General features: G+C 39.3%; 2 protein-coding genes and 1 long non-coding RNA gene across 3 annotated transcripts; all 3 read right to left on the reverse strand.

The window, feature by feature from the left end:
- Positions 1-3,560: 3,560 nt before the first annotated feature.
- Positions 3,561-6,711, reverse strand: LOC125016041 (sialoadhesin-like). Its single transcript, XM_047598208.1, has 8 exons — positions 6,629-6,711; positions 6,288-6,548; positions 5,860-6,111; positions 5,518-5,778; positions 5,080-5,164; positions 4,679-4,774; positions 4,532-4,592; positions 3,561-4,449 (listed from the first exon to the last, which is right to left on the reverse strand). The coding sequence occupies exons 2-8, from the start codon at positions 6,499-6,501 to the stop codon at positions 4,417-4,419; spliced, it is 1,002 nt and encodes a 333-aa protein (XP_047454164.1). The 5' UTR covers positions 6,502-6,548; positions 6,629-6,711; the 3' UTR covers positions 3,561-4,416.
- A 64-nt stretch (positions 6,712-6,775) lies between these two features.
- Positions 6,776-8,378, reverse strand: LOC125016987. Its single transcript, XR_007113797.1, has 3 exons — positions 8,342-8,378; positions 7,672-7,965; positions 6,776-6,882 (listed from the first exon to the last, which is right to left on the reverse strand). It is a non-coding gene; the product is annotated as an uncharacterized LOC125016987 (long non-coding RNA).
- A 3,942-nt stretch (positions 8,379-12,320) lies between these two features.
- LOC125016915 (myeloid cell surface antigen CD33-like) lies at positions 12,321-17,658 on the reverse strand. The gene is made up of 8 exons (XM_047599679.1): positions 17,537-17,658; positions 16,184-16,274; positions 15,685-16,080; positions 15,291-15,587; positions 15,085-15,184; positions 14,955-14,992; positions 13,590-13,746; positions 12,321-13,085 (listed from the first exon to the last, which is right to left on the reverse strand). The coding sequence occupies exons 2-7, from the start codon at positions 16,227-16,229 to the stop codon at positions 13,703-13,705; spliced, it is 921 nt and encodes a 306-aa protein (XP_047455635.1). The 5' UTR covers positions 16,230-16,274; positions 17,537-17,658; the 3' UTR covers positions 12,321-13,085; positions 13,590-13,702.
- Positions 17,659-19,992: the final 2,334 nt, after the last annotated feature.

Genomic DNA, 19,992 nt, shown 5'->3' on the forward strand with positions numbered 1-19,992 from the left:
GAGAGCATCACCATCGGCGCCAGTCCATCGGTTGCTGAGCATTATCTTGCAGAGCACTTTTCACAGGCTGTGTTTTCAGTAGGCCAAACTGTTTGCTGGTACTGATCTCATATACTTGCTTTATTAGCCCCATTGCTAAAGATGTTGCCGTTCCTCTTGTTTTACACTAAAGTTGCAGTGTTCAAACAATTCCTCCACTCCACCTGATTGAAACAGGCACGGTCATGGATAACGTTGCATCCCCAAATTTCAAATCAAACTTTGCCATAATGACATCAAACCTGTCTTCACTTTCCCCCAAATCATGGGTGAAAGAGCTCAGTATGTTCTCCACTTCCTTATTGAGTGCATACACCAGCGTGCTGACTTGAACGGACCGTCCTGCTTGTCCAGTTTAGTAGCCGTCCTGTAGCAAGAAAATTTCTTGTATAATCGTATGCTGATACTGTGAGAACCATGTATCCCTAAAAAGTTCATGAGCTGAGCAAAACACGTTTTCTGGTTCACTGCAATGCATTAGCTAATTCATGGAGGGTTTATTGATTGCTGCACTCTTTACCAGATGTTAAATCCGTCAGATATATGAACAGTTGCACCGAATAAAGTTAATCCTACCATAGCTGCTTCAACGCTAGCCACCATTGGCGTTAGGTAGCTTGACAAATAACCTAAACTACAGCTGTAACAAGTTGTTATTTGCATCATTAATATTGTATGTATTAATTTGCGGCAGGTAAGTCAGCGGTGAACACAAGCAAGAAACATTCATTTCGTTTTCTAGAATGTGAAAAGCAGCCACTTACGGCAATTCAGTTCATGCTTTTGCCTTCAACTTAAACTACAGTTAAATGTCCTGTTACTTCCTGTCCTGACAGTGGAGGTGATCCGAGAGTATCACCTGCACCAGAAACAGCCCCAAAGTGGAGGTCTGCAGCCAGGTGCCTCTCACCATATTATAAATGTCTGTGTTAACCTTCTCTGAGTGACATGTTTTCTTCATTTGCATAGAGGCAAACTGCTGGAACTCAGCACTCTTGGACAATTAGTGTGGATGCCCAGAGGGCGTCCACATTCCTGTTATCCAAATCTTTATTTATTATCATATTTTATTATTTTTCTACCCCGTTTTTAGGCACGTAACTAGTCCCGCAAATTTTGTCCTATAAACATGAAAATTACATTCCCAGATGCCGCTCATTCGCAACATGTATGCTATTACTTTTCGTGCTGATATATTGATTTTTTGCGACGTAAGCGCCACAAGCCTCGCGTATTGTTATATTAATCGTCGTTTTGATAGATCATTGTTCAATGACCATGATCTTTTTCGAAAAAACCCGTGTCAGAGCTGGACTCTCGCTACTTAGAGCGTGACACCGTGTGCGAAATCGTCTGAAACTTTTGTCTTTCCACGGTCGCCGGGCCACAAATTATAAGGTAGACACATGATTTTTTTCCACAGTTGTAGACAAACTTGTTGTTTCTTGTTGTGTCTCGCACAACAAGTCTTGCGCGGCGAAGCAGTGAGACTTACAGATTTTCAACTGCGAGTCTCTGTTCGCCGTAAACTACCTTTCTGGTCTCCATTCACTCCAATGCAAAGATTTGGACAGAGAAGCAGAAGGACTGCTGTTTTTAACTCGCGATTGTGTCCACAATATTTACTTTAGAAAGACAAAAACATATCAAAGTCTTCGGGAAGGTCTTACGACGCCCACGGTTCGGTTAGGAGCTACCGTTTTGTCACAGTGAGCCCAAATGTGAGACCAGCGACACACGGGTAAATTTCCCTATTCCTGAGTTCTGAGTGAGGGCTTTATAACAGGCAGCCGCTCTCCCATCTTCCTGGTACCGGAACGTACCATCTTACTTTCACCCCTGCTTGTATTGCGACAGCGACAAACGGGTTTGTCTGCTTTCCGGCAGAAAAATCTGTCTTGTTAAACATGGGCGTTTACGGAGCCGGTAAATGGATTAAATAATTAATATAACGACAATAACAATATAAATAAAAGTATATCATGTACATCCGTAAATGATATAATGATACGATATAATGATCACAATTGTTTTCTTATCCTTACATAAGCTAGTGACAAGATACGCCAGTTTAATTTTTCCAAAGCTTTACACATACATTCAAAACGTTCATAATAGTTACATAATATAAAACATCTTCATCAAATTGAGAACATTTAACAAGACATCTACGGACATAAGCATGTACATTTACTTGGAATTATATCGACGATCACTGCTACATCCGCACACGTCGCATCGATTGTATCCAGCCATTGTTGTGAATGCAAATGAGTATTATTTTAAAGTACAGAGAGACTCCCGTTGCAAACACATGTCGCGGAAGGCAGCCGCGGAAACTACGACTCCTACAATGCATTGCGCGATGACCAAGATGGCCGCCGCTACGTGTGTGTCTACACAATTTTCCACAGACGCAGCGGGCGGCTCGGCAGAGGGAATCCACACTGCATTTCTGCAAGAATTGCAAATTGCTTCTGTTTTTTTTTTGTGTACTCATTTGTTTGTTACCAAAAAGTAAAAACATGTTGAATACTGGAGAAATGAGACAACAACGTGACATTTCCAAGGTTTCTGCTCCAGATGTCAGCCAAACACGTGGTAACATGTATCATTTTAGAAGGTGAAACCAGGCTATAAATATGATCTTCACAGAATCTCCCAAGTACTGCAAGTAAAAGAGTTCAGCCATCAGGAAAATGCAGAGGTGAGTGGATTATTGATATGAAGAATAGAAATACACCTTCACATGTTTTTTTATTGTCTTTATTCTTTTTGTTTTACATCTTTAATTTCTTCATCCGAGATAGAGCTTAAGGTGTGCCTTTCACTTTTATTTTTCATGGTGAGTATTAAATTAAAACACAGTTGCATGAAAGACTGTTTAACACTTAAATAAACATCTGCTTTATTTTCTAGTCATCCACGAGGTCGGGTCTTTCAGTAAGTGGACAGCAAACATCCCATCAGTGATCCCAGCCCTGCAGGGCTCCTGTGTGGTCATTCCCTGCAGCTACTTTTACCCCAAACCCTCCACAAACTTACTGATCAACAGGAGGATAGGATTCCCCATGATATTTAGCTTGGTCTCATTTACTTTCAGTCAGTGTGCCTTTATGCTTCTGTTTCTCTGCTTCATGGTGAGCCTCAAGAGCTTTGTGTGTTGCTGCATCTTTATCCTGAGGTTTGAGGTTTGCACTGAAGTTATAGCGTGTTGTCATTTTTAAAATGTGTGATAATTTTAGAGATTTTCTCTCTCAGTCAAATAAGTGACCTTCTTCCTCTTTGCCTTCCTGTTGATGTGAAGGAGGATGTTTTCCTCTCCTTCAGCCCAGGATCTTTATACCGTTTGGAAAGGGTAGTTCACCTACGCAAAGATCAGGCGACAATTTCTCACGTTTTGGATATTTATTTGGTACACAGAGAATAGATATTGATTTCAGCTCTGAGGCTTTGGTCAGTTCACCTTAGGGTTAAAAAGAACCAAAAAGCCCCACTTCAGGGACGTACAGTGATCTTATTCTACCTAGACCCGCCCGTAAGACAATGGGGAGGAGTACTGCCTCTCATGTGTCAGTGAGTTTCTATGTGTAGCTGATTAGCTTCATCTGGTCTCCAGCAAGTGAGATATTAGGGTGTAATGTGTACTAGTCTGTGAGCAAGCTGTAGCGAAGCGAAAGACAATGATTGATATGGTGAGATAGCGTAAGTAACATTCTTCTTGAGTCTTCCTTAGGTTATACATAGGCTGAAGGCCTTATTAACCCCTTTAAACCCAACATTGATTTACCACAAACTCACTTTCAACCCGCAGAGGGGATTTTATGACTTTGATCCCAAGCACGCACAAAATATTGTTTCCAATCAGTGACTGCTTACCTGACCACGGTTGATGAGGATGCTTCCTTCATATACTCATATATGCAGATACATTGAACTCGTAAGACCCTTAATATGTCACTTAAACTATTTACTGCAATCCTTCACTGCTGTGTTCTTATCTGCCATTCTGATGAAACAAACTTGAAGAGGAAATTCAAAGGGCACACTTCAACATAACTTGCAGCTTTGTGTCAACTGCAAAAAAAAATGGTGTAAAATTTAACTAAAGAATCATCATTTGCAAAGAAGCTGCTGCAAGAGCTTACTGCTGTTTAACTTTAACACGATTTGATCAGATATACAATGAGAATGTCTTGGGGAAGTAAAAAGAATAATTTCAAGCAAAAGCACATTGATGGGCATAAAAAACTTCATCAACAATGTTAAGTTTCAGCAGGAGAGAAAAACAGGAATGTTTTGGATGCATATAGCAATTTTTCACAACTTCCTCAATTCTAACTTCAACAGCGTGCCCATGAACTGGCCTTCTGCGCGTTACATGTTGCCGTAGATCACGTCAGCTTCATCCTGCACAGGAGACAACATTAACTCACTCTGTCTCCTCTTGCATGCACGTTTGACATGAGCGCATAAGGAAATGTTTACATACCTCCATGTTGGCATAAATGCTTTGGCATCTCGCATCATCATAGGTCCTTTTCCTGACTGGTCTGTGCAGAAAGCAAACGTGTACATTTATTAAGTGTTTGTATAAAGACATTATGAGGATTGTATTTGATGTGAATTAACATCAAACCTTTGTGCCATTGAATACTGAGGCACAGAGAGCTCCAACTCCTCTGCTCTTGTGGCGCTCAAGTTACATTCTGGTGTGTCTCCACATCTCCTCCTGCTGGCAGAATTTTTTTTTTTTTTTAATTTAATTTAACACTTTATACAAACATTGAAGCCTTGTAATGAAAACTACAAGACTGAACTAGTTCTTATGACACCTACGGAATCATTTTCAAGCCACATTGTTGCACTGTATTAATAAATCAGTTTGAATGTTTGAATGTTTAAATTTGTTTTAATATTTATTGCTGATCCTTTGTTTAGTGCTCTGCTTTTATATAGAACAAACTGAAGAGTAGAAGGTTTGGTCAACTTACATTTAATCAAAATTCTGAATAAATCCATTTTTCTATAGCAACTTACCATTTTACAACGACTATCACTGCTGCTACAAGGATCATCAAACCTCCGGCTGTTACAGCGGGAATGTAAATATACAGCATATTAACTGAAATCAGAAATCAAAGAGTGAGTCCAAACACAGAATTGACAACCAACATGCTGCATTCAAAGTATTTCTGACTCTTTTTCTTTTTTAATGATATCACTATAGCACAACTTATACGAGTTATACGAGTCAACATCTGTGCTTGGATTGAATGTAAATCCTCATTGGTTATCTGACTGTGTCTGCGTCCTCTGACAGGCGCCACACCGCGCCCCAACACACATACAAGTGTTGCTGCGTCCCGCTCTGCTCACTCTGACACACAACAGCTCCCCCCCGCCCATGTCGACAGAACACACACTTCCGCGTTACAGATACAGATAATGCTGTACTCGCTCATCCCTATTTCTTACTCTTAACAGGCAGGTAGAGGGTGACGTTGGCACTGCCCTCCGTGTTGTTTGCCACACAGTGCACATATGTGGAGGACCCAACGTTAGCCTGCAGAGTCCCGACAGTAAGAGAGCCATGGTGCTCTACTTTGGTGCTCAGGTGAACTTTGTTGGAAAGCACAAAGTGGATGATACTGGGAGGATTGGATTCAGCCATGAACACACACTTTACCATGTCGCTGTCTGAGGAGCATGACGAGGCATGCTTTATCTCAGGGGCATCTGCAGGAGCAAGAAATACACATTTATAATATGTTTAAATAAAAAAAAAATCTTCTTCATCACCATGGTTCGTTTACTTACATAACACATTGAACCACACCAAGCTGGAATTGATTCGTCCTAGTTCATTAACTGCAGTGCAGTACAGCGGCACTTTTGTGTGTCTCGAGACATTTCGAAGGGTGTAGGTCGATCCCTTGTGCACTTGAGCAGTTTCATTGTGCCACTCGTAGCTAATGACATGAGGGTTAGCATCACTGGAGCAATTCAGGTGGACAGCTTGTCCCTCCTTCACATCTGATTCGTACTCAACCTTCACATTCACTGGAGCATCTGCATAGAGAAATGTAGGTGTGTATGTGGTCTTCTTACAGACACAGAATCATCAAACCTCCGGCTGCTCCAGCAGAAATATTAAATATACAGCATATTAACTGAAATCAGAAATCGCAGAGTGAGTCCAGACACAGAACTGACAACCAACATGCTGCATTCAAAGTATTTTTTACTCTTGACAGGCAGGGAGACGGTGACCATGGCACTGCCCTCCGTGTTGTTTGCCACACAGTGCACATATGTGGAGGACCCAACGTTAGCCTGCAGAGTCCCGACAGTAAGAGAGCCATGGTGCTCTACTTTGGTGCTCAGGTGAACTTTGTTGGAAAGCACAAAGTGGATGATACTGGGAGGATTGGATTCAGCCATGAACACACACTTTACCATGTCGCCCTCTGAGGAGCACGTCGAGGCATGCTTTATCTCAGGGGCATCTGCAGGAGCAAGAAATACACATTTATAATGTGTTTAAATAAAACAAAATCTTCTTCATCACCATGGTTCGTTTACTTACATAACACATTGAACCGCACCAAGCTGGAATTGATTCGTCCTAGTTCATTAACTGCAGTGCAGTACAGCGGCACTTTTGTGTGTCTCGAGACATTTTGAAGGTTGTAGTGAGTCCTGTCGATCCCTTGGCAGTTAGCATTGTGTGCCACTCGTAGCTACTGACACGAGGGTTAGCATCACTGGAGCAACTCAGGTGGACAGTTTGTCCCTCCTTCACATCTGATTGGTACTTAACCTTCACATTCACTGGAGCATCTGCATAGAAACATGTAGGTGTGTATGTGGTCCTCTTACAGACACAATATTTTTCATAGTAAAATTTTAAACTAGGGGTTGTACCGATGGTGCATGGCGAGACCAGTTGACTGACAGTGTAATCCGTAAATACACACACTGATCAGGCATAACCTTATGACCACCTTCCTGATATTATGTAGGTCTCCCTTGTGCCACCAAACCAGTTGTGACTCATCAGAGAATGGACATGGGCCTTCTGAGGGTGTCCTGTGGTGCCTCACAACAGGATGATCAAAATAACATCCACACCAATGCCAGGTCCCAGTGGTCACAATGTTGTGGCTGATCGATGTATGACTAGCACGTTTAGCATTAGCACAAAGTGCTGCCTCTCTTTGACCTCAGAGTCGTCTCATTTCAATCTCCATTTGCTTTATTTGTGCTTCTTTGCTCTGTTTTGTTCTAATTGTTTTCAGAATATTTGACAAATTTAACTTGTCTTTGATTTATTTACATTTCTCCATATTATTTTTAGTATCTTTTTGAAACCATGAAGGCCATGGTGTCGGAAGCATCTTTCAGACTGTACAATGCCACTGTTTAAATGCTTTAATACTAATTTGTAAATTGTTCAACTGTACATAGTTTTCACACTTCATATTAACATACTTGCACTGTAGATTCTGGTGATATGTACAAATACAAATATGTATGAGTTTTTGGTGTGTTATATTGATGTCTGTGTATGTTTGTGGACAAGCTACTGGACACGTAAAGTATTTTTCCGTTCTATTCGATTTTACTTACATTTCACTTGAATGACCTTGGATCCTGTGTACAGCGGCTTTCTATTGTGCATTTCAACACTGCATTGTAATGACTTCTTGTGGTCAGCACGGGTCGGGTGAAATGTCAGAGTAGACGTTGATTTCCACTGGCCGTCACTGAGCAGCTGTGAGTGAAAGTGCTGGTCTCCGGAGTGACTCCAGTGGAAAACAAGAGGAGAGGTGGGGCAGGAGTAAAACACAGAGCAGGATGGAGACACACTCTGACCCTCCTTTATCTCCTCATCCATAGAGAGGTTGACGGGTTGTGGTTCATCTGTGTTAACGAGAAAGCTCTCAGTAGCCATTGGCAAAGATCTGAAGTTGCCTTGTATTGTATCAAATAGAGAACATTTCTCAACTATGTTGCTTTTTATGAAACTATGAGTTCTGGCATTACTTGTTTTAGTATCAAACAGCTGCATAGTAACTACCTCCTGAGTCAAACATGGACTACAAACATCCTTCATAGGGAAACAATATTTTCTATATTATTTCAAGCACTAGGACAAACATTGCTTTTTTTTTCAATATTGAACATCTTTTGTTATCAAAATTATTTAAAGTAAGAGGATATCAATGCATTATAATAGCACAAATGAGAAACTAGGTAACAGATAAAAATGAGGGAAAAAAAACAGCTGACAACTCACTAATTGTTGAGATGGAAACTTTGTGGTTGAAGTAGGAATACTTGTGATAGTTTTCATTTCAATTCTGAAATAAAAAGGGCCTTTGTCATTGGACCGAAAGTCATCCATCTTCAGAGAACAATTCTTGTTTCTAACATCTCCTGTCAGCGTTGTCCGACCCCGATACTGCTCCAAGATCTTTGTCTTGACTGGGTGATAGATAGGTTGATTTGCGTCGTTGTTCCAAATCGCAGTGTAACTGGAGACCTGTTTATTTTCTGGCTGTGGGTAATCAAATGAGCAGGGGATGACCACACATGACCCAACAAGACCTTTAACTGTGGACGGCACATAAGTAATTGCACATTAGTAACAGTCTTTAGGACTGGAGTAACCTTGACAGTCTTCCAGGTTGATGGTACTCTACCCTGGTTTATGGACATATTTATCAAATGTGCAATGGGTGTGCGAAGACCTCTCTATGATGTTTTATAAGGTTGCAGTCAAGACCAAAGACATCTCTAGCCTTCAAGCTTTGCAGGACCTCAGTAACAGTTATTTCCCTTAAACTAAAAACTGTTTTACCATCATCTAGAGGGTTGTGTGGAGTCTCTGGACATTTAAAATTCATAGTAAACTCCTTAATTGAATGTATAAAAAGAATCATTGAAGCTACTAACAATGACATCCAAGTCTTTTATAAGAATGCCATTCACCTGGAGCTACATGTCATTGGGTGTTGTGTCCTGTTCTTCCTGTTAGCTTATTTAATTGTTCCCATATCAATTTTCCATTGCCATTCGCTGCATGTATCATTCTAATGAAGAAATCTGCTTTTGCTTTACGGATTAGTTTTGTTATTTTGTTTCTAAGTGCTATAAATGTCTGGCAGTCACAGATAAGTCCTGTTTTTAGAGATTTTTTTTGTGCATTATCTCTTTCTTTTATCAATTATCTATTTCAATTACCAATTATTTATTTATTATCAATTTTCAATTATCCAATTATCTATCTATTATCTGTTTCTTCTGGCCATTCAATTAATTACACTTCACATAAATTTCACGCCCTCGCCTTCCCTATCTCTCCTAAACACCTTGTATCCTGAGATACTGATGGCAGCTGTTGGTAATGAAGAAGTTAACCAGTTTTCAGATATGCATAATATATCAGCGTCGGAATCAATCAATAAGTGTTTAATTTGGTCGGATTTCCCTCATATACTACCAATGTTGATATTGCCCAGTAGCCGGCCTTTTGGCTTAGAATGTGATTCCCAGATGATTTTAGATGACCAGATGGCATTACTATTATTTTGCAGAAAGTAGGACATTCGGAGGCTTCCTCAATCCGAATGTTGCAGCTGAAATTGAGATTTCTTCAATCTTCTGTTGTGTTGTGCTTTCAGAGATGGTATTCTGCATTCCTTGGTTATAATGAGTGGTTATTTGAGTTACTGTTGCCTTTCTATCATCTCCAAACAGTCTGCCTATTCTCCTCCAACCTCATCCACAACTGAAATACTCAGACCAGCCCACCTGGCACCAATAACCATACCATGTTCAAAGTCACTCAAATCCCCTTTCTTCCCCATTCTGATACTTGGTTTGAACTGCAAGAAGTTGTCTTGATCACCCACCTCTACATGACTAAATGCTTTGAACTGCAGCCAGTGATTGGCTCATTAGCTATTTGTGTTAACAAGCACCTCCAAAGTGAAATGAATAGTGAGATGAATAGTGGCAAGTGTAAATATACAAAAGACATATATACGTCCATGAGCCCCTACCCTACCATGATAGCCTCTATTCATCACACGCAGTGGCTCCTGTTGGCTGAAAATGAATGCCAAAAGATTGTTGTTATGTAATTGAAATATGTTTCGTTGTATTGTAAAATATGCTAAATTTGTTTCTGAAGCATGATGTATTAGTTTGACGTTGACGCAAAAAAAAAAGAAAAAAAAAGAATGATGTTTTCTATTTGCAGACCTCACACTGAGTTTGTTTGTGACGTGTATGTTGTGTACGTTGTGTTTGAGGTCCTGTCATTATTTTAGCTCCACAGCCATACAGCGTTCATCATCATTGTGTTTAAACAGACGGAGGAATACGTCCAGCACGAAATGTCAGTGTCATTATTGGGTAATTTGCGATAATAAATTGTAAAGACAATTTCTCACGTTCACAACGCATCTGCGTGGCCTTTATTTCCTGTTTTTAACAACACGATGCAAACAGAAACCGAAACTCCAGGCAACACCGTTATAAGGGGAATTGTTTCCATAAAAGTCCACAAAGTCCGCTACACAACTCAAGTAAGTACCTTGGAATTTTATTGAAGTACAATGCTTGAGTTATTTTACATCTTTGTCTTAAAATTGTAAAAATTAATATCTAAGTATCAACTTCCAAACTAAGGAATATTCTGATGTAGCTATTTAGTTTAATTATAATTTTGCCTTGTTAAAATCCTACCTGATTTTGCTGCTGGACACACGCCACTCCTCTCCTTCTGGTCTTTCAAGTGTTTTCCCGAATAAAGTCTTCCTGATAGAGACCACCCACTTGCTTTAAATTATGCATGTGCGACACGACTATTTTAGCGGACGATCCGATGATGTACAATATCCCGATACCAATAACGTCTACTTGTGTATCTGAAAAGGGTGACTTTTACAATGAACATTTGTGAATGTAATTATGAAGAAATGTTTTTTATATCTCAGTATTTTTAAGAATTAAACAAGCTGCCATATACCAGACTTCTCTTTAATAAGTGCGATCAAAGACAATGTGTGCAAATCAACGAGTCAGCTGAAAATCTGAGCAAATATAAAAAAAGAAAAATTAATAAAAAAATAAATAATAATAAATAAAAACAGTCTTCAGGTTAGCACTTGACAGAACTTGAACTTTGACACCAAAGGTATCATTCTACATCTTCCATAATTTCCCATTTATGTGTTTTAACAGCATGTTGACATGATCTACTACTGTGATGTATTTTCACTATATACTCTCTCTCTCTCTCTCTGAATTTAAGGGCTTCCACCATAAATGTCTGTCTCAGGTGTTGGGAGCAGTTCCCTGTTCTCCCTCTCCTCATACGTTACATTTTTTGGAATTGATAATAGATCCTGTGTGATAAAGGTATTACTGTTCTTGTGAAAGCGGGCTTGGCATTGATATTTTGATGTGAAGATCATTTCTAAAAGCACCTATCTAGATCAGAAGTATCAATATTTATGGATCGATTTGCACATCCCTACCTTTGACACCCCACCCGCATCCCAGATGTCTAAATCTCTCTCATACTAATTGCACTCATCCTATTCCACCTGTATTTTTGGATTTTATCGGTATGTTAGATGAGCAGGAATCACTTTAACTAATGTTCAGATCTACATGCATGTTTTCTTCAGTCCCCCTGAATCTGTATCCAGTCAAACTTGATTGCATCCTTTCTTTCCTTCTTCACATTGCACGGGTGAAGCATTTGACAGCTGCAGGCGCTGGCCAGTGCTGTTACATCAACGAGGAGGAGTGGAATCAGTTTAACCATTAGTCATGACAGCTTTACTCCATTCTCTGATCACCCACCACACTTTGATGGAAAAATAAGAAAATACAGATAAATATACAATTGCACACATAACATTTTGTGACCAGAGTGTGATCATATTGTTGTCTGATCCCACACAGGACTACATGTGTGGAGAAGAAGCGGAAACAATAGTTTCTGTTCAGTAACTTCGACCCAAGCGAATGATAGTGAGAAACTCATCTAAAAGCCTCTATCAGGCATTGCCATCTAAACAAAACACAAATAAAACCCAACCAACTGTATAGGGAAGTGACGAAAACATTTTTTATTTATTTTTATTTCAAACTGACGTTTGAAATAAAAATAAATAAAAAATGTAACGTAACGTGTGAATGTAATGTAACGTGTGAGTATTTAGTGATATATCAGTGAAACAAAATGAGTTCTTCAGACTGGTACCTGAAAAAGGTCAAATGGTACATATGGTGTCAAAAAGTGACAAAAAGGCACAATTGGTAGTTCCGCCTAGATTTACCTGGGCTAAAAAATCTCTAAAATTTTTATTTTGTTCCAGGTGAATTTTCTCTGACACAGTAACATATCTTTATTCTGACATCTCTGTACCCGTCTCACTGATGCTTGTGTCACAGGTAACCACAATTATTCATACAGCCCTTAGAGGTGTATAATCCATTTACTATTATATGTCATTTTTACACAGGAGGCTTAGAGACGAGCAGTTTAAAGTGAAGCTGACAAAAAGCCACAGACGGCCTCTCCCCATTTAATAGAATTTAACAATAACACATTCAGGCTATGCATTGTTCAGTGTTTGAACATACTGTTTGTGAATTTAATATTCCCCATCCGACATCAAGAAATACCAAGGCCAATATCCCGATACCAATAACGTCTACTTGTGTATATGAAAAGGGTGACTTTTACAATGAACATTTGTTACATAACACTACTTATATATCAGTTCAGGAAAAAGGAAAACATATGAGTTAGTAAATGTAAATGAGTTTCTTCTGTAGTAAAGGCGTATTAACAAAGAAACATTATGGGCAGAGATCTCACAAAATTGCTCAAAACAATCCCCCATCCTCCTCCATGTGTCTTTTGTCCTTCCTTTAATTTGATTCCTACTTTAAAAGCCACATATAGGACTCAGATACTGGTGACTTTGAGCTCCTTCTTCTTGGTGTTGTCGGACTGCCTGAGAGAAAATAAGAAAACACAGATTAGATATTCTCTTCTAAATGTTTTTTATTAACATATTGTGGAACTGACAACAAACACCAGTTGAATTTTAAATGAAGCACACATGACACATGAAGCAATAATATACACTATGAACAATACATCCCACTTTTTCTCCTATCTCTGCAACTCTGCAGGTTCTCTCTAGACTATAATAGTTGTATAAGTTTCTATTACATTTACAACAGATAATATTTATGATATTCTACATGAGTTTATCACTGGAGCCACAAAGGAAACACATGTGTATCCTCACTGATACAGTAGCTCCTCAAGATTTAGATATTGTGATTCTTGGGTAACAGGCCAGAGGACAGAGGAGATAAAACAGTGAATGTGCATCACCTCTATCGTGTACTCTTATACCATGTTTATAGGCTGCACATGTGCTTTATTTAGATGTATATATGTATGAATTTATCACACTCCTTCTCAGAATCCACAAAATCTCAATGCTCACCTCAAGGACTTCGAGTCCATTCCCCTCTGTGCGTAAATGTACAGTTACAATAATTAAACTGTTAAAGTCCTGAAAAATAAAGAACGGAAAAAAAATGTGTGGTCTCATGTATTTTAGAGAAACCTGTTTCTTCGCTTCTCATCTTCAGAATCTGGCCCTGATCATACAATGGAAAAGAAGAACAGAAAGTGAAGTTAATTTCATTTATATCACCAAATCACAACAGAAGTCATTTCAGGTGACTTTTCCTGTAGACCACATCTGGACCGTGTTCTTTTAATAAGCAATGATCTTGCTGATTTAAGTTAAGCGAAGATATTTATTTTTGTTTTCTTCATCGTTGTGTATTTCCGCTTGTCCTCTGCTTTCTGTTTTACAATGGACGGAGCATATATATGTCATATATATGTCTATATCTATGCCTATGGCCAGAATGCCAGAATAAAACCTGGCTATCGGGCCTAGTAAACCCAGGGGAGACACTGCTTAATACGATCATTATTTCACCACTATAGAAACCAACCAACGACAAACATCTGGTCTGTAGTTTATGTAGTTGTGGTGTGTATGTTACATGTTTTGGGCTGAGCCGCAGATGTGTGTGATAAATGATAAGTTTGTGTGTGTGTTGTGTTCTTTTGATTGCTCATATTATTCTTGGCAATAGAAACGTTTTCCAGCTTTTGACAAATTTGGGTCTGTATACGAAAACTCTCATTGTTTTGACGTCCAGGTCGCACTGACCTAGACCTCATCATACATGATGTGGTGCCTGGTGTGTGAGATCATTCCTGGTCTATTATTGTCAACGTATTTACTGTATAAATGTCTATCCATGTATGCATATTCAGGGATATGTCATTTTTCAAACACTTGAAAATGAGTTTGACATCAAATCCTCAACCAAACCTGTTTCTTCTCCTCCTTCAGCCATTGTGTGGTGACAAAACAGCTATTAACTATATTTTTTCTCGTCCATCTCACAACAGAAGCACTGTGTTATCTCTGGCTGTCAGGCCCTTGTGTCCTCAACTTAAAATCTGATTGGTTAAAGCAACAGTCTGATCAACACTTACAGGGCAACCATGGGAAAAGCTATGAAAAGCAGCAAACTGAACATTTGGAATTATTTAAAAGGTTGAATTTAATTCATGGAAAACATAATTAAGTCTGTTATTCAGATATTTTTTTAGGAGAAAAGGGGAACTGTCAGAGAAGAGAGAGACAGTTCACCACTGCCTTTGAGACAGTGTGAAGGTGGTTCAACATGCTGGGACAGATGAAAAAATATCTCCATGAATCCATGAGCAAACTGTCAGAATAGCGCTACAAACTGAATTAGATTTTAAATGCTTTTCAACTTACCTGCCCCCACTTGACTTTGGAGCTCTGCAATACGTTTCCTTAAGCAGAAAGAAAAACACGTTACAGAAAGAGGGAAAAATACATACCATTTTTGTTAATATGAACTTATCGCTGCAGTCAAATGCCTCACTTGTATTTCTTCACCATGAAAACACAGAGGAGTCCAAAGATCACAGCAGTGCCAATCCCCACTGCAGCAGGAATGATGATGTGATTGTAGTTTTCAGAACCTGCAAATGAAGAAAAGTTAGATTGATGATTGCATTCTTCATTTATATTGCACAAACAAAAAAATAAACGAGAGGGTAAATGACCAGCAGAGACAAAATGTCTCACGTTTTATGGAGAGCGTCACAGCTGAGGAGGATGTCTTTCCTCCATGAAATTCAGCTGAGCAGGTGAGGTCAGTGTAGTCATCCTTGGCCTGTGCTACAAACGTTAAGGTGGACGTTGCCTCCCAGTTTCCACCATAGTGTTGTTTATGAATCTCAGTGATGTCTCCTCCATTGCCCCAGTTCCATGTGAGTTTAGGTAGATGGGAGGGACAGGTATGTGTGACTGAGCAAATGATAGTGTAGGGTTTTCCTTCAATGGCTGTCTTTGGTGGTGTCAGGACAGGTTTTGGAGCATCATCTATAAATGAAAAAAGGCAGAAGAAAGTAAGAGACTGACTGATGTAGCAGGTATAACTGGTATAGATTAATGAAGACTTGAAAAGTTGGTGACATACGGAGCATTTTGAACTGGACACAGTCCTCAACAAAGGAGAACTTGTCTCTAGTGGGTTCATTGGTCTCTTTACGCACTACTTCAACTCGGAAACAGAAAGGACCGTTGTCATGATCTTTCATATCAGTTATTTCCAAGGTGCAGTTGTTTTCACCCAGACGTCCCAACAGTTGTGTTCGCTCTTTAAAGTTGTCCAAGACCCTCGTCTGATCCTCGTGATAGATAAATTGATCAAACTTGTCTTGACGATGCCAGAGTCCTCTGAGTCTGGAGTTTGGAAGCAGTCCTCCAACATGGGTGAACGAACAGGGCACCACCACACAGGAGGTAACAAGAGCATCAAGGTTTTCAGCAACAGTAGCCTTCCATTCTCCACTAAACACAGGACTGCAAACAGCTGAAAGGAACATTCAGGAGTGACATAGACAGAATTACTTACATGGTGTGATGTTATTATTAGTGTACTGTGTTGAAACGGAAGATGTGACTATTCATGTTACCTGTCAGAAGCAGAATGAATATTAGCATCTTTCTCTCTGTGTCCATGCTCGTCTGTCTGAAGATGTCTCGGTGTGTAACACTGATGGATGTCTAAGAGAAAAACAGGACTTTATGCAACTGTTTAAAAAATTAAAAATGAACAGTTCACAAACTATCTGGGCCCCCATCCAACACTTGTCATACACAAAAGCTGCTGAAATATACATTTGTAGGCTATATGCCTTTGTTGGCATGCTTTGCAGGTGTAAGTGACCCATGAGCCTTCAGATTGAGTCCAGAACATGGTCGTGAGCATATTTTGATTTTACCCGTTGAATTGTAATTATTATTGATATTTTTTTCCCATTATTTATTCTATTTATCTAGTTTTTGTTGCAGGAACTAGTGTAAAACAGCCAGAGCAATGTTCAGCATACTGACTGAGGACATGATCTTAACAATTATTAAAGTAACAGTGAAAACACATTTTTAACATGATTATACTGAGTTTCTGTGGTCAGATTTAAATCATCATTACGCATATAACTTCAGTGTTAAGAAAATTGTTAGTTAGTTCAGCTACAGTGAGCTGAAGCTGGAAGATCTAAGAAAGATTTCTCTCCTGTCTTCTCTTTTCAATGATGGGACACAAGAGAAAGTGAAGATCAGTGTAATGGGTTGATCCCGGTAAAGCATTACTAAGTAACACATTACTCTAATCTCACTACTTTTTTCCAGCAATGACTTATCTACATTCGGGTGCTTCCTCCATCCAAATGTCACAGCTGAAATCGAGACTTCTTCAATCTTCCATTGTCCATTTTTGGTGAGCCTGTGTGAACTGCAGTCTCAGTTTCCTGTTCTTAGCTGACAGGAGGGGCAGCTGGTGTGGTCGGTCTTCTGCTGCTGTAGCCCATCTTCTTCAAAGTTTGACGTGCTGTGCTTTCTATCATCTCCAACCAGTCGGCCCATTTTCCTCTGACCTCTCACATGATGTTTTCTATTTGCAAACCTCACACTGAGTGTGTGTGACGTGTTTTGTGTGTTTGAGGTCTTGTCATTATTTTGATCATTCATCATCATTGTGTTTAAACAGACGGAGGAATATGTCCAGCACGAAATGTCAGTGTCATTATTGGGGAATTAGCGATAATAAAATGTAAAGACAATTTCTCGCGTTCACAACGCATCTGCGTGGCCTTTATTTCCTGTTTTAAACAACACCATGCAAACAGAAACCGAAACTCCAGGCAACACCGTTATGAGGGGAATTGTTTCCATAAAAGTCCACAAAGTCCGCTACACAACTCAAGTAAGTACTTTGGAATTATGCTATTTAGTTTAATTATAATTTTGCCTTGTTAAAATCCTACCTGATTTTGCTGCTGGCTGGTTGACCACAGTTTGTGTTTGCAGAACACACGCCACTCCTCTCCTTCTGGTCTTTCAAGTTTGTTCCCGAATAAGGTCTTCCTGATAGAGACCACCCACTTGCTTTTAATAATGCATGTGCGATACCACTATTTTAGCGGACGATCCGACATCAAGAAATACCAAGGCCAATATCCCGATACCAATAACGTCTACTGGGGTATGTGAAAAGGGTGACTTTTACAATGAACATTTGTGAATGTAATTATGAAGAAATGTATTTTGTATCTCTGTATTTGTAAGAATTAAACAAGCTGTATACCATATACCAGACTTCTCTTCAATAAGTGCGATCAAGGACAATGTGTGCAAATCAACCAGTCAGCTGGTTGATCTGAGCAAAAAAAAAATAAATAAATAAATAAATCTCGGTAACACTTTATAATGCAGTAAAGACAAAAGGAATGCATTTAGTTCACTTTATTTTATTTAAACCAACACACATAATCAGAATGATTATCAATGCTCTGAGCACATTACACAAACACATGAAACACATGAAACAAGCCACAAAAGTGGCACGGCATGGTCCTATACTATGTCGTGGTGGTTATCATTGGAACAAAACTCACAATGCCACTGAAATCTATCTTGGGTCATCATGAATTTTTTCATATGCATGCCAGTCTTGCAAATGATGTGATGCAGGCATAAAACCTGTGTGAAATCACATAACAGTAAATAGGCCAACAGCCCAACAGTAGCCACCAAGCGACCTAATTATTGAAATGTATTATTGAAAACACCCAACTTCCCCCTAATCAAAAATATACCTACTTAGCCTCATGTACATTGTATTTTCTTATATCAAGCATGTGTGACCCATGATTTCTACATCTACATGATCTACTTCTGTGATGTGTTTCCACTATATACTCTCTCTCTCTGAATGTAAGGGCTTCCACCATGTCTGTCTCAAGTGTGGGGAGCAGTTCCCTGCTCTCCCTCTCCTCACACTTTACTTTTTTTTGGAATTGATTACAGATTCTGTGTCATAAAAGTATTACTGTTCTTGTGAAAGTGGGCTCAGCATCAATATTTTGATGTGAAGATCGATTCTAAAAGCACACGTCTAGATCAGAAGTATCAATATTTATGGATCGATTTGTACATCCCTACCTTTGACACCCCACCCGCATCCCAGATGTCTAAATCTCTCTCATACTAATTGCACTCATCCTATTCCACCTGTATTTTTGGATTTTATCGGTATGTTAGATGAGCAGGAATCACTTTACTAATGTTCAGATCTACATGCATGTTTTCTTCAGTCCCCCTGAATCTGTATCCAGTCAAACTTGATTGCATCCTTTCTTTCCTTCTTCACATTGCACGGGTGAAGCATTTGACAGCTGCAGGCACTGGCTAGTGCTGTTACATCAACGAGGAGGAGTGGAATCAGTTTAACCATTAGTCATGACAGCTTTACTCCATTCTCTGATCACCCACCACACTTTGATGGAAAAATAAGAAAATACAGATAAATATACACTTGCACACATAACATTTTGTGACCAGAGTGTGATCATATTGTTGTCTGATCCCACACAGGATTACATGTGTGGAGAAGAAGCGGAAACAATAGTTTCTGTTCAGTAACTTCGACCCAAGCGAATGATGGTGAGAAACTCATCTAAAAGCCTCTATCAGGCATTGCCATCTAAACAAAACACAAATAAAACCCAACCAACTGTATACGGAAGTGACGAAAACATTTTTTATTTATTTTTATTTCAAACGTCAGTTTGAAATAAATGATGTGGCTCCAGTTTGTTTACATAAAAAGGAAGAGACTTGTAGAGACTTGTGTAGAGTGTTTTGGCAATATGCGATCTCTGGCTTTACTGCGCTCTGGGTCGCCATTGGTGCTTGCTACAGTAAATTTGGGAATGGCTTTCATTTCTGTAGACTCTGATTCGCCGATAGAGGTGTCAATCATTATAATTAACCAAGTGGTTGTCGAGATATTCTCCTTTGAGTTTCCGCAAAGGCCTCCTTTCACACACGGTCTGGGTGAATGAGTCAAAACTGTTATATTTGTATTTAGTGATATATCAGTGAAACAAAATGAGTTCTTCAGACTGGTACCTGAAAAAGGTCAAATGGTACATATGGTGTCAAAAAGTGACAAAAAGGCACAATTGGTAGTTCCGCCTAGATTTACCTGGGCTAAAACATCTCTAAAATTTTTTATTTTGTTCCAGGTGAATTTTCTCTGACACAGTAACATATCTTTATTCTGACATCTCTGTACCAGTCTCACTGATGCTTGTGTCACAGGTAACCACAATTATTCATACAGCCCTTAGAGGTGTATAATCCATTTACTATTATATGTCATTTTTACACAGGAGGCTTAGAGACGAGCAGTTTAAAGTGAAGCTGACAAAAAGCCACA

The sequence above is a fragment of the Mugil cephalus genome, chromosome 11, assembly GCF_022458985.1.
Source record: "Mugil cephalus isolate CIBA_MC_2020 chromosome 11, CIBA_Mcephalus_1.1, whole genome shotgun sequence".
Taxonomy (NCBI): Eukaryota; Metazoa; Chordata; class Actinopteri; order Mugiliformes; family Mugilidae; genus Mugil; species Mugil cephalus.